The sequence below is a fragment of the Scyliorhinus torazame genome, chromosome 5 (assembly GCF_047496885.1).
Source record: "Scyliorhinus torazame isolate Kashiwa2021f chromosome 5, sScyTor2.1, whole genome shotgun sequence".
NCBI lineage: Eukaryota > Metazoa > Chordata > Chondrichthyes > Carcharhiniformes > Scyliorhinidae > Scyliorhinus > Scyliorhinus torazame.
The window spans coordinates 214,197,220-214,211,941 of record NC_092711.1 but is presented as its reverse complement, the minus strand read 5'-3'; the positions used below and the strand labels follow the sequence as shown (position 1 = coordinate 214,211,941).

The window sequence follows — 14,722 nt, the reverse complement described above, 5'->3', positions numbered from 1 at the left end:
TTCCGGGATTCCCGACCCCATTCTTGTACACTTGCATGAGAGCTCAAACATCTATTGGAAGAGCAGACCATTTGCACTCCAGAGGAAACATTGTTTGATAGACAGTTTATGCTATCTAATCTCGTTTGGTCAATTTCACAAAATTTATTGACAGCTTTTGTGGTTTAAAGTGTATGTGGTGTTTGAAAATTCAAAGGGCCTGGATGATTGACAACTAATTAGCTTGCCGAGAGAAATTGATTACATATTTTTCAAAGACTCTTTTTACATATAGCACTGAGGTACTCATTGGTTATACAAAGTGTACATTATGTCAGTGGTCATGGAAGTTCCTGAGCCTGGCATAGAGACATGAAGGTCCTGCGGTGGAAGGGCAGATATTGGCATAGGGGGAATGAAGAGACATAGGAGGTGGGTAGAAAGGAACAGCCTGGCTTAAGGGACATAGAAATCTGAGGAGGTGGGTGCGAGGCATGAGGTGGCGTGGACGGGGCATGGGGAGTGTTTGGAGGTGAAGGAAGGTCAGTCTTTGTGGTTTTTCTTCACTGGGACAAAGTTCTATGTCATTGAGGCGGGCCTTTAGTACTACCCACGTTGGCACCCGGCAGCTCCTGTGGCTCCTCCAAACTTCTTCCCAGATCGGCTGGACCAACACCAGCTCACATCCGGCCCCCAGGAATGAAGTTACTGTCTTGGCGGGCACTTTCTCCCATGGCAATGGGCTGAGCTGGAAATTTTCCTTATTTCCCCTACCTGCCTTGAGGGTGACAATCCAGGCCAATATCCTTATTGAAAGAATAAATAGCAAATAGTTCAAATGCCACTTCATTCAATGTCACATGAAAGCATTGCACTAATATTCCTGTGACATGCTCTGACGCAGTTTGTGTTCCCTAACTTCAGTTGTCAAAACACACAAATGTTTTCATACAGTCACTGGGAGGGGGAAAATGCTTGCCTTTAGTGCAGCTGATGAAGAAGTTTTGAGCCAGGACCACATATTAGGAATTCAAGCAGGGGTCCCATTTACAGATCCTCCATTTTCTGCCCATTTGAATGAAGGGAAGATCATGCACCCACAAGTCAGACACACACCTGAACTCCTCACAAACAGAATGATTGGGTGAACAGATTGCGGTATTTAAAATGATAAAAGGGATTTGGTAGGGTAGATTCGGTGAAGCTGTTTAATCTGTTGGGGTGGCGGGGGGGGGGGGGGGATCCAACAAAATGGCTCAGTCTTAAAATTAGCTCCTAGCTACTCAGAAGTAAAATCAGGAAGGACGTTTTCTCAAAAAGGCTCGTGGAACTCTGGAACTTGCCCTCGCCAAAAGGTTGTGGGTGCTGGAGCCAGGTCAATTGGAACTTTTGAATCTGCGATTGGTAGATTTTTATGAGGTAAGGGTGTAAAGAAATATTGATTAAAGGCAGGTGAACAGAGTTGAGGTTGGGATGAGCCATGATCTAGTTGAATGATGGAGCAGACTCAAAGGGCTGAATGGCCTGCTCCTATTGTTCCAATTTCCCCTCCTAGCCCTTTAAGTTCAACTTGACAGCAACACATAAGGGAGATGGATATATCACGTTCAAACTCAATAGGCGGAAAATCTAGCCCAAGAGTAAATTGTCTCGTAAGTGCCTGCAAACGGAATCTTGAATAGATTTTCATAGTTTCTCCGTTTCTCTTCTGTTACCCTTCGGAGCGACTTAAGAGGACTGTAATATTATTGATTTTTGAGATTATACATATGTTTGTGCTTTTTGCTGTTCTGTGCTGAATTCCCCGGTAGCATTCCTCGTGTAGTACCGATGAAGGCTTCGCAGACGTCACTGTCAGCTTTGCCCCGCCAGCGTGCAGTCACATCTTGAACACTACTGGTTCTCAATAGTAATCACGGTGGTACCAGCACTGAGAAGCACCGTCATTCATGTGATGGACAAATTATAAGACAGAAAATAAACCAAAGAGCTTATTTTATAAACTTGACGATTAATATACTTTTTCATTGTATTTTATGTTATGTACAAAGCATCAGTGTATTGGCTATAAATGTTTAGTTATCCTGTTTGTTTGCTTTTTACAGTCTTTTCATTATGCCTCTCTGAGGTCAAAAACCAAAAAGAGACCCAAAGGTAAGAAAAATATAAGTTTGTCTGTTTAAATTAAATCATTGACGGTAGCAGGGCAAGTTGATAAGATTGTATAAAAAAGCAAACAGCGTATTTTTGGTTTTATAAATAGAGGCATCGCGGAATAAAGCAAGTAGGTGACACTTCATAATCACTGGTTCGCCCTCAGCTGGAATATTAGGCCCAATTCGGGCCATTGCACTTCAGGAAGGATGCCAAACCTGGGAGAGGTCATGGAGGAAATTTACAAGAATGATACCAGGGTTGTTATCATAAAGTCCCTACAGTGCAGGGGCGACACGGTAGCACAATGCTTAGCACTGTTGCTTCACAGCTCCAGGGTCCCAGGTTCGATTCCTGGCTTGGGTCACTGTCTGTTTGGAGTCTGCATGTTCTCCGTGTGTTTGCGTGGGTTTCCTCCGGGCGCTCCAGTTTCCTCCCACAAGTCTCGAAAAACGTGCTGTTAGGTAATTTGGACATTGAATTCTCCCTCTGTGTACCGGGACAGGAGACGGAATGTGACGACGAGGGGCTTTTCACAGTAACTTCATTGCAGTATTAATGTAAGCCTACTTGTGACAGTAATAAAGATTATTATTCAGCCCATTGAGTCTGCGTCAACCCTCTGAAAGAGCAACCTAACCAGGCCCACTCCCCCACTCTCACCCTATCCCTGTAACCCCACCTAACCTCTGGACACCCACCTAACCTGCACATCTTTGGACTGTGGGAGGAAACACACGCAGACAGGGGGGGAAGGTGCAAACTCCGCACAGTAAGTCGCCCAAGGCCGGAATTGAATCCGAATCCCTGGCAGTGCTAACCACTGTGCCACCACCATGCCACTCGTTATGTGGAGAGCCTAGAGTAGTTGGGATTATTGTCCCAAGGGCAGAGAAAGTTAAAGGGATATTTAATAGAGGTGTTCAAAATATGAGGGAAGCAGTTTCCACAGGTAGGAGGGTTTGTAACCAGAGGACGCAAATTTAAAATACTTAAGCTAAAGAACCATGGGAAGTTGAGTAGAATGTGTTATATGCAGCGTTATGTGTTATATGAGCTGTTGTGATGTACAATGGAAATAAAAGCAGATTCAATATTAACTTTCAAAAGGGATTGGATAAATACTCGAAAGGTAAAATGTACAGGACTATGAGGAGTGGGAATGAACTCACATGAGCACAATAGGCTGAATGGCCTTGTCTTTTGAATGATCCAATATGTCTGAAATGTATTGCATTTTCGATCCGTTTCAGAAGAAGAGTTGAGCCTTTGTTGCATTGCATTCTTTAAGCTTTTAGTGAGCTAGCTGTCATTTAGGGCAATACTTCAAATGTAACTTACATTTGGTAATCTTTCAGCCTTTAAAGAATATATCTTCTCTTCACATATTTGTTTTTCTGCAAGGTGTGTTTAAAATGCAATCTTGGAGAATGCTATTAATTAATTTGCTATCATTTTTGATCTGCCTTGCATGTAGCCAGACACAAGTTGAATGATAAGAGTGCCCTGGAATTACAAACCAGCACATCTTTAAAACATACAGACAAGCCCACTGCTTAAATCAGCTCTTCCGACTGCACGACTGAACTCCCTTTCCTCTGCCCCAAGCCACAATCTATTTTGTACAATCTTTCCCAAGCAGCAGCCATAACTGTCAACAGCTAACCTGTCCGCAGTCCCACTGCACAATATATAGCACTCCAATCATTTGCCATTTAGGCAGGTGACTAGCAATTCAAATTGGTTTTCATCCATTCAAAAATAAATCAGTATAGCCTTACGAGTCGGGAGATTCTTAAAACAAAGCATCAATCGATAGATCTCAGTCTTGAGAAGCTCCAATTGGCACAGTATCCACAGCCTTTTAGGGCAGAGAATTTAACATTGCAACAGTCTTCTTGTGTTAAAAGAAATTACTCATGAATGATTTTATGTTAATAAAATAGTTCTTGATTCCCACCGGATGAAATAGTTTCTCAGTATCCACTCTATTAAATTATTTTAAATGTACCAATTAGTTCTCCCTCAGTTTCCTCTCTTCAGGGGAACACAACCAAAGTTTATGCAATTTGTGCTGATAAACTAACCCTCTAAATCCCCAGTATAATTCTCGTGAATCGGTGCTATTCCCTCTCCAAGGCAAACGTACCTTTCCTGAGGTGCAGTTTCTACTGTAATCCAGATAAGAGTATCTGCTCCCCTCGCGATAAAGGCTAACACGTCATTAGCCTCTTTAATAGCTTTTGTCTCCGTCTGCTGGCTTTAATGATTTGTGACATCATTACTATTGACATCTTTACAATAATTTAATTACCTGTGCTAAGGGAATCAACATTTTCATATTTAATTCTCATTTGTGCATTGGACAAAATTCATGATAAACTTCCAAATGTAGACGGTTTCGTAAAAATTTGCGAAATTTCATTGGGATATGTGAAAGTGACAAACATGGGTATTAAATGTCAAAATATCCATCTCTGGCAAACCTATCTGACAGTAGTCCAGTTTCAAACTGAAAGTAACTCATTTGTTTCAAGCCTGAATGTCGTCCTTTAATTTGTGTAGATTCAGGTAGGTCACACGATCCCTTTTAACAGTGATGAGGATTGTTGTTGATTCAAATGCGTTTGCCATTTACTCCCACCTTTCCTGAAAGAATATAGGAAATCAATAATAGCTTTAATTTATTACCACAGAACAGACCAGCTAGCTTCATAAACTAAGGCAACATTCGCCTTGAAAGGTCTGCTGCCCATATTAGTGATGAGTGTGTGTCATGCTTGGATGTTCTTTTGCCCGCCATTTTATTGCATTTGCAAATGGTGGAGTCTGTCCTGTGGAATTCATTCCATTAATCACACTGTCACTCTACATTTACCAGCTTCTCATCTCTTCCTGGCTTCTCTGTGGTGGGTGAAGTTTGAGATTAATTTGAACCCGGATTGATGTGCAATCAGTCAAACGTGGTTACAATTGAATCCGGTTGGGTTGGCAGCAGCTGCTATGTCAGAAGCCAGCACAGCGAACAGGTCTTATTTGTCAGGCCCACTAGAATTTAAAGCCATAATCATAGAGAAGCTAGGTCGTACTCCATCAGGCCACCGTTCTGGCCCTCCGTGATGGTGCTGCTGAATTGATGTGCATGTTAAAGGGATATCTTGATGTTGCATACATTCTTTTCATATGCGGTTGAACATTTTGTTTCCCTTTTCCCCACATCAGGTTCTCTAACCGGTGGCAGCAGGAGGCGGATTTCCTGTAAGGACTTAGGCCATGGAGACTGTGAGGGCTGGCTGTGGAAGAAGAAAGACGCCAAAGGATACTTCACTCAGAAGTGGAAAAAATATTGGTTCATTCTGAAGGAAGCTTCACTCTACTGGTACACAAACCAAAACGTAAGGGAAATACTCCTTCCTTTGCCCTTTTTGCCCAAGAGAGGGGGAAAAAATTCAAAGTCTCTATGCAAAGAAGTTGAATAAAATAAAGTTATTTCCTGACAGTCAAAGGTGGCTACATTCTCCCAACTCTCTGTTGCTCTTAAAAAGAATGATAGAATAGCAGTAAAATATGGCCCAAATACTTTGGACTCTGTGCATCTCTTTGAACATGGGTCCTGATGTATTATCATTGTTTCCTTACTCTCCCAAAGACACGAGTTCTGAGTACAATAACTTGTGCCAGTTTTGCCTTCTCCATTTCAATTGGTGAGCAGCAGAGAGATTGATCTCTTTGTTTGCACACGTCTGATTCATGCTTCGGAACCATTGTCAGAAACCTGACCCACGGCTCCACACGATTGGTTGATTGTGGTGGGGGGGGGGTTGGTTATAGAGACCAATCAGGTGTCAGTCCTCGTGTTGGAAGTGAGGGGAGGAACAGAAGCCTTGGTGGGGGAAGATTATTGTCGGGGAAATCGGAGGCCTGGTGGGAGTGGGCCAGACACGGGGGATGGAGGTTTTGGAGGCCTCGGCTGTGGTGGGGGCTCACAGAATTTCAGAGGCCTCATAAGGATGGGGTTGGGGGGTGCCTGATTGCAGTATTTTCTCAAGCAGGCATGCTGAATCCAGAAAGTACGTGTACAAGCCTGAAAATAGCTGCCATTTTCCCAGGGCTCACAGACTCATTATCATTTTTAAATCACCAGTCTGCAATCTTGGAGTGGGTCGGCCAACCGCCATCTTCCAGCCTAAATTGCAGCCAGAAATGGGTGGGTGGGATATTTAACACTCAGCTGACCCAAACCCATTCTTGTATTAGATTAAAGCTGTGGCCCAGTGTTAGCTCTATGACCTCTGGTCAGAACAATTGTGATGAAAGGTCATTGACCTGAAACATTGTGAATGAATTGTAAGGGTGGGGGGAATGAATTAACTCACTGCACCCGCCTGCCACAGTTGAAAGGTCAGTCAGCATCTAGCCCACTTTAAATCTGGATGCCCTGCCGTGATAATATACTGGAGGTGGCCTTAATCACTTCAGAGTGGAGCTTCTGCCCCTCACGGACATGAAGGCCCATCCTCAAGAACAACCTGATTGACCAGCCGTCCCCACAGCGGCTGAAGACATTCGTGGTCATTTATGGGTCTACATGCAGTCCCCGGAAAGAAAGACTATTAAAGGCGAGCGAATGGAGCAGAGAGTCAAAGCAGTTGGGAAATAACATAGGGTTGTAGAAGATTGGAGAAGTAATAATAATGGGAGGGATTCTCCCAGTGGGCGGCTACAGGCCCTAAAGTGCTCTTTGCTGCACAGACAGGTGGTACTATTCAGTGCAGGAGAGCAGTGGCCCACTGTATACTTCTCACACAGCAGCACTCTCAGTTCCCAGACCAGCAGACAAGCCGTGAGAGGGTGAACAGGGGCGTCATTCTCCGACCCCCCAGCGGGTTGGAGAATGGCCGTTGGCCGCCGTGAATCCCGCCCCCGCCGGTTGCCGAAGTCTCCGGTACCGGATATTCGGCGGGGGCGGGAATCGGGCCGCGTCGGTTGGCGGGCCCCCCCGCTGGATTCTCCGGCCCGGATGGGCCGAAGTCCAGCCGATAGATTGCCTGTCCCGCCGGCGTAAATTAGAGTACCTATTTACCGGCGGGACAAGGCGGCGTGGGCGGGCTCCGGGGTCCTGGGGGGGGGCGCGGGGCGATCTGGCCCCGGGGGGTGCCCCCACGGTGGCCTGGCCCGCGATCAGGGCCCACCGATCCGCGGGCGGGCCTGTGCCGTGGGGGCACTCTTTCCCTTCCGCCTCCGCCACGGTCTCCACCATGGCGGAGGCGGAAGAGACTCTCCCCACTGCGCATGCGCGGGAAACTGTCAGCGGCCGCTGACGCTCCCGCGCATGCGCCGCCCCGACATGTCATTTCCGTGCCAGCTGGCGGGGCACCAAAGGCCGTTTCCGCCAGCTGGCGGGGCGGAAATCCCTCCGGCGCCGGCCTAGCCCCTCAATGTTGGGGCTCAGCCCCCAAAGATGCGGAGCATTCCGCACCTTTGGGGCGGCGCGATGCCCGTCTGATTGGCGCCGTTTTGGGCGCCAGTCGGCGGACATCGCGCCGTTTGGGGAGCATTTCGCCCCTGGTCACCAACTTGATGAATGTCACCCGGGAAATATGACAGACAGTGTGAAAGTGACTGTGACATTAAGAGAACCACAAAATATCACCTCTTCCACATCTGGAAAACCACAACTGGTGGGCTTTTAAACCACCTTCTGTGTCTTTGTATTGCCCATGGTCACTGATTAATGGAGTAACTCCTTTCATTCTTGCTAGCATCCCAATGCATTCACTTTGTGTTTTCTCATGGTTTTCAGTAGTATGGCTCCTTGAACTGCACACAGTTCCCTACCTTTAGTTTTGTCAGTGCCTTCTGACATATTCATCATCTCACTTTTCAATATATAAAAGTTGGAATTCCATTTAGCTTCTTTTTTTTTTCCATTTGGGATTCTGCTTTTAAAGGTCCTATGTATCTCCACCCCTAAATCCATCTGTTTCTTTACACCTCTGAGACACCTTAGAGGCAATCTACATTCATCATCCCGATCGAAATATGAATTTAAAAAATAAATTTAGAGTACCCAATTCTTTTTTTTTCCAATTAAGGGGCAATTTAGTGTGGCCAATCCACCTACCCTGCACATCTTTGGGTTGTGGGGGTGAGACCCACACAAACATGGGGAGAATGTGCAAACTCTACACAGACAATGACGGGCAGGGATCAAACCCGGGTCCTCGGTGCCGTGAGGCAACAGTGCTAACCACTGCGCCACCCTGCCACCCTTTCCCGATCAAAATATTGTTGAGAAACTAATGCCCTATGACTAGGGAGCTGAAAGACAGAAAAGGCAAACCTGATATAATTTTCCCTGTCATTTACAAAATTAGATTATTTGCGACTGGAGTTTCATTAGGCAGGACATTCAGTACAATGGGTATTATTATTGTGCTGCAGTGCAGGTTACAACTAGCATGTGCAGCACGGTAGCACAGTGGTTAGCACAGTTGCTTCACAGCTCCAAGGTCCCAGGTTCGATTCCTGGCTTGGGTCACTGTCTGTGCGGAGTCTGCGTGGGTTTCCTCCGGGTGCTCCGGTTTCCTCCCACAGCCCAAAGATGTGCAGGTTAGGTGGATTGGCCATGCTAAATTGCCCTTCACGTCCAAAAAGGTGGGGTTGGGTTACTGGGATCGGGTGGAGGTGTGGGCTTGGGTAGGGTGCTCTTCCCAAGGGCCGGTGCAGACTCGATGGGCCAAATGGCCTCCTTCTGCACTATAAATTCTATGATGATTATCTCCCTGATAGTGTGTGTGCAATTGCGGAGTTAAGACTCACAAGATTATAATAACACTTCATCGGTCATGTTTGATTGTGATTGGGTTCATTCCGCAGCATCTTCTCAGTTACTTGTCTCATGAATACTAAGGTCGCACTTTTGGTCTCAATCTCTAATTAGTTTTGACAGTTAATCAATCTTTGCCCTATTGGAGGAAATGGAAGCGACAAAGAAGGAGCAAGTGGCACTTTGAGAATAAATTGCACGTGTTTAGGGTAGTGATAAGGGCCTAGAAGGACGAGGGCTCACATTGGCAGGCAGCGGCGCAAGGAGGTGGTTGAAGAAGGCAAACAATAACAAACTGAGAGGAGGGAACCTGCATGAAAAGCTCACATACAAGGGAGTCAAGGGGTTACCATGTTGTTTACTGGAAAGGGATGGATCAAGACTCCAGAGACGGAAGGTAGAGGTACAAGTGGGGCATGGGCACCTCGCAGGTGATAGGCTTGAGGGGAGGGTGTTTGAATTCAGGAACAGATTTATTTTTAGAATTATTTTTAATTAAGGCATTTAACATCTACACAGAATACCAGAAGAACAACACATCAACCCAACCAACAACCACAGACCTCCAACCACCCCCCTCCCCCCGACACCAACCACCCACCACGTCTCGCCTTCCCCATTTTAACCTCCTTTCCCCCCCCCCCCCCAAACTCCCCCTCCCCCTTACTGACCGCTCAATTCCCTGAAGAAATCAGTGAACGGTTTCCACCTCCGGCCAAACCCCTCAGAGTGTGCTGGACTGGTCTTTGAATATGGCTCCGGTTCCTTCAAACACGTCAGCTGAGGGCAAGTGGATTAATCAGATGCCGGCCTCACCTGCTCAAAATTAATAAACTTCCAAATGCAGAATTTGGCACAGGTGCCTATTGTTCTGGTTAGCGGGACAGGTGCCGCCGGAGCTGCTTGCCGCTGCACATAGTCTCAACCTGGGAGAGTTCCACCACATGAAGATTGCGGAGGACTAAAACATCCTCACGATGGAGGCAGCCAAGTCGAGAGTGCAGGGTGCCAACTTGTGACCCGAACCAGCCTGCACCCTTTAAACGCCCTGTTGAACATTGATATTGTGACCGCAGAGGAGTCCACACGAGAGGCATAGAGAAACTGGTTATCTATTATATGAGTGTGGTGAATGTATTACGGCAACCATTCACCACTGTTTTGCATTGTACTATGTTGTTGCCCTTGTGAGCTCCACCTATGGACCATTGTATCACATTACACCGCACTGTATCATGTTGGTGCCCTTGCGGGCTCCGACCCCCCCACCCCTTCCTTGGGGGAGGTCTATAGATCTGCTGCCCTGCAGGAGGCTCTCAGTGCAGAGCAGGCACAGTTCTAGCTGTTTAAAACCACTGTTCACTTCAACTCCGTCTCATGTGAATTGATGGTCGCATCAGTGAGTAATTATAAACACAGGTCCCAGTCAGAACTTCTCTGCTCAGCTCCCACTCTGGCTGAGAGTTAATACATATTGTCCGACTTCCGGGTGCGGCGATGCTCAGCTAAGCCGCGCGTTTCGGCGGCTCCAGCTCCGACGGACTTTCGGGCTCTTTTTGAGAGCCCCAACGGGAATTTTATTTTGGCAAAACCCGGTGTGGGGTGAAGAAATAAGGAGTCCCCCGCAGTGAGCAGGAAAAAGATCAATGGCGGTGGCCAGATCACGAAGGATCCTCGAGGGCAACGGCAGAGGGGAGAAAAGAAAAGAAGGAAGCAAGATGGCATCGGAGGGAGGCCGGGAGACATGGGGACCGGATCCGGAAGAATTCCTCAGAAGGTGTGTGGAGGAGTTAAAAAAGGAGGTGCTGGCCCCGATGTTGCTGGCAATCGATGGGCTCATAGAAACACAAAAGGCCCAGGCGATAGAGCTCCGTGTGAAGGAGAAGGTAACTGAAAACGAGGATGAGATCCTGGGCCTAGCGGTCAAAATGGAGACGCACGAGGCGCTACATAAGTGCATCGAAAGAATTGAAGTCCTGGAAAATAGATCAAGGAGAAAGAACCTCCGGATCCTGGGTCTCCCTGAGGGAGTGGAGGGAGCTGACGGCGGGGCTTACGTGAGCATGATGCTACATTAGCTAATGGGAGCTGGGGCCCCCTCGGGCCCCTTGGAGGTGGAAGGGGCTCACCGGGTCCCTGCGAGGAGACCAAAGGCTGGAGAACCACCAAGGGTGATGGTCGTGAGATTTCACCGCTTCAATGACAGAGAGGTTGTTTTGAGCTGGGCCAAGAAGGTACGGAGTAGCAGATGGGAGAATGCGGTAATACGAGTGTATCATGACTGGAGCGGGGAGGTGGCGAGAAGGAGAGCGAGTTTCAACCGAGCCAAGGAGGTGCTGCATAAGAAGAAAGTAAAGTTCGGGATGCTGCAGCCGGCTGCGATTATGGGTCACGTACCACGATAGACACTATTATTTTGAAACGTCGGAAGAAGCATGGACCTTCATCCAAAAAGAGAAACTGGACCAGAACTGATGTTGAGGGGGAAACGACAATGTTGATGTATAGAAATGTAAATTGGGGAAAGGGAGGTTCACTATATCGGGACGGTCTTTGACAGGGGGGATACTGAGAAATGTGGGCACCGGTGGGGGAAAAAGGGACATAGGTGGGGGATGGGGAATGGGAACGGGGCTGTAGGGGGAGCTGCGCCATAGGGGGCGGGGCGGTTCTAGGAAAGCGCGGGTCTTTTCCCGTGCTAGAGAGATGATGGCGGGAAGACAGGCACAAGGAAGATGGGAGTTCCACACACGAGGGGGTCAAGGAGAGAGCTGGAGAAGCCTGGGTCAGCTGAAGTCAGCTGACTCTCGGAAGCAATATGGGGGGAGTAACCATGCTAGATGGGGATCTATCGGGGGGGGGGGAAGGGTGGGATAACTGGGTTGCTGCTGCTGGGATCGAGAGGGAGCTGGTAAGAGAAGAGGTGGTCGGGGTGGGAATGCGCCACCTGGGGGACTGGTGGGTGTGCGGGACCTGGACATGGGACTGGCCCAGAGTGGGTGATGGCTAGTCGAATGGAGGGGGGGGGGGCAGCCCCCCATCCGGCTGATCACGTGGAATGTGAGAGGCCTAAATGGGCCAATTAAGAGGGCCCGAGTGTTCGCGCACTTAAAAGGACTGAAGGCAGACGTGGCCATGCTTCAGGAGACGCATCTGAAGGTGGCGGATCAGGTTAGGTTAAGGAAAGGATGGGTGGGACAGGTGTTCCACTCGGGGCTGAACGCAAAGAATAGAGGGGTGGCTATATTGGTGGGGAAACGGGTGTCATTCGAGGCTAGGAATATAGTAGTGGACAATGGTGGCAGATATGTGATGGTGAGTGGCAGACTGCAGGGAATGGAGGTCGTGCTGGTAAATGTATATGCCCCGAACTGGGACGATGCGGGATTTATGAAGCGGATGCTGGGACGTATCCCGGACCTGGAGGTAGGAAACTTGGTAATGGGGGGGGATTTCAATACTGTTCTGGACCCAGGGTTAGATAGATCTAGATCCAGGACCGGAAGAAGGCCGGCAGCGGCCAAGGTGCTCAGGGGGTTTATGGACCAAATGGGGGGAGTGGATCCGTGGAGATTTGCTAGGCCACTGGCCAAAGAGTTCTCCTTTTTTCTCCCATGTCCATAAGATATACTCCCAGATAGATTTCTTTGTTTTGGGTAGGTCACTGATTTCGAGGGTGGAAGGAACGGAGTACTCGGCTATAGCTGTTTCAGACCATGCCCCGCACTGGTTGGCTCTGGAACTAGGAGATGAGAGGGAACAGCGCCCACTCTGGCGACTGGATGTGGGATTATTGGCGGATGAGGGAGTCTGTGGAAGGGTGCGGGGATGTATCGAAAGGTACCTGGAGGCCAATGATGATGGGGAGGTCCAAGTGGGGGTAGTATGGGAAGCGCTGAAGGCGGTGATGAGTGGAGAGTTGATCTCCATCAGGGCTTACAAGGGGAAAACAGAGGCCAAAAAAATGGAGAGATTACTGGGGGAGATTTTGAGTGTGGATAAAAGATATGCGGAGGCCCCGGACGAAGGACTATATAGGGAGAGGCGAAGACTCCAGACAGAGTTTGACCTGCTGACCACAGGGAAGGCAGAGGCACAGTGGAGGAAGGCACAGGGGATGAGATACGAGTATGGGGAAAAGGCGAGTCGGCTGCTGGCCCACCAGCTTTGTAAGAGGACAGCGGCGAGGGAAATAGGGGGCGTTAGGGATGATACGGGAACTACGGTGCGGAGTGTCGGGAAGGTAAATGAGGTGTTTAAGACCTTTTATGAGAGGTTATATAGGTCCCAACCCCCGGAGGGAAAAGAGGGGATGCAGCAGTTTCTGGACCAACTAAGGTTCCTGAAGGTGGAGGAGCAGAAAGTGGCAGGCCTGGGGGCGCCGATTGGGGTGGACGAGGTGACTAAAGGGCTGGGGTACATGCAGGTAGGGAAGGCCCCGGGACCAGACGGGTTCCCGGTGGAATTTGCTGGCCCCGCTGCTGGCAAGAACCTTTAATGAGGCCAGAGAAGGGGGGACTCTACCCCGACAATGTCGGAGGCGACGATATCACTAATCCTGAAGCGGGATAAAGATCCGCTGCAATGCGGGTCTTATAGGCCGATCTCGCTCCTGAATGTGGACGCCAAGTTGCTGGCAAAAGTGCTGACAATGAGGATAGAGGATTGTGTCCCGGGTGTGGTGCACGAAGACCAGACAGGGTTTGTAAAGGGGAGACAATTGAATGTTAACGTGCGACAGCTATTGGGGGTGATAATGATGCCCCCAGCAGAGGGGGAGGCAGGGATAGTGGCAGCAATGGATGCAGAGAAGGCATTTGATAGGGTAGAGTGGGAGTACTTATGGGAGGTGCTGAGGAGGTTTGGGTTCGGGGAGGGGTTTGTCAGCTGGGTTAAACTCCCCTATGGAGCCCCAGTGGCAAGTGTAGTCACAAATCGGCAAAGATCGGAGTATTTTCGGTTACATCGGGGAACAAGGCAGGGGTGCCCTCTGTCCCCATTACTGTTCGCGTTGGCAATTGAACCACTGGCCATAGCGCTGAGAGACTCTAGGAAATGGAGGGGGGTGGTTAGAGGGGGAGAGGAACACCGAGTGTCACTCTATGCAGATGACCTACTGCTGTATGTGGCGGATCCAGTGGGGGGGATGACAGAGGTTATGCAGACATTGAGGGAGTTTGGAGACTTTTCGGGATATAGACTTAACATGGGAAAGAGTGAGCTTTTCGTAATACACCCTGGGGACCAGAGTAGAGGGATAGATGGCCTGCCGCTAAGGAGAGTGGAAAGAAACTTCCGATATTTGGGGATTCAGATAGCCAGGAGCTGGGGAACTTTACACAAACTCAATCTGACTCGGCTGGTGGAGCAGATGGAAGAGGATTTCAAAAGGTGGGACATGCAGCCGCTGTCACTGGCGGGCAGAGTGCAGGCGATTAAGATGATGGTCCTCCCGAGGTTTCTATTTGTGTTTCAATGTCTCCCCATCTTGATCACTAAGGCCTTTTTTAAGAAAATAGATAGGAGCATTATGAGCTTCGTGTGGGCAGGGAAGGCCCCGAGGGTAAGGAGGGGGATCCTGCAACGTAGCAGGGACAGAGGGGGACTGGCGCTGACGAATTTAGGTGACGATTACTGGGCCGCCAATGTGGAGATGATCCGCAAGTGGATGATAGAGGGAGAGGGGGAGGCGTGGAAGAGGCTGGAGATGGCGTCCTGTAAAGGAACGAGCTTAAAAGCGCTGGTGACAGCGCCGCTACC

General features: G+C 48.8%; 1 protein-coding gene across 3 annotated transcripts in view; it reads left to right on the top strand.

Moving 5' to 3' along the window:
* The window catches only part of LOC140420938 (connector enhancer of kinase suppressor of ras 2), a 986,283-nt gene that overhangs the window by 893,340 nt on the left and 78,221 nt on the right, over positions 1 to 14,722 (top strand). For all 3 annotated transcript variants that reach the window (XM_072505113.1, XM_072505112.1, XM_072505114.1), the window contains 2 exons: positions 2,085 to 2,133; positions 5,356 to 5,528. In XM_072505113.1, coding sequence (XP_072361214.1) covers positions 2,085 to 2,133; positions 5,356 to 5,528 — 222 coding nt within the window. The remainder of the gene's footprint in view (positions 1 to 2,084; positions 2,134 to 5,355; positions 5,529 to 14,722) is intronic.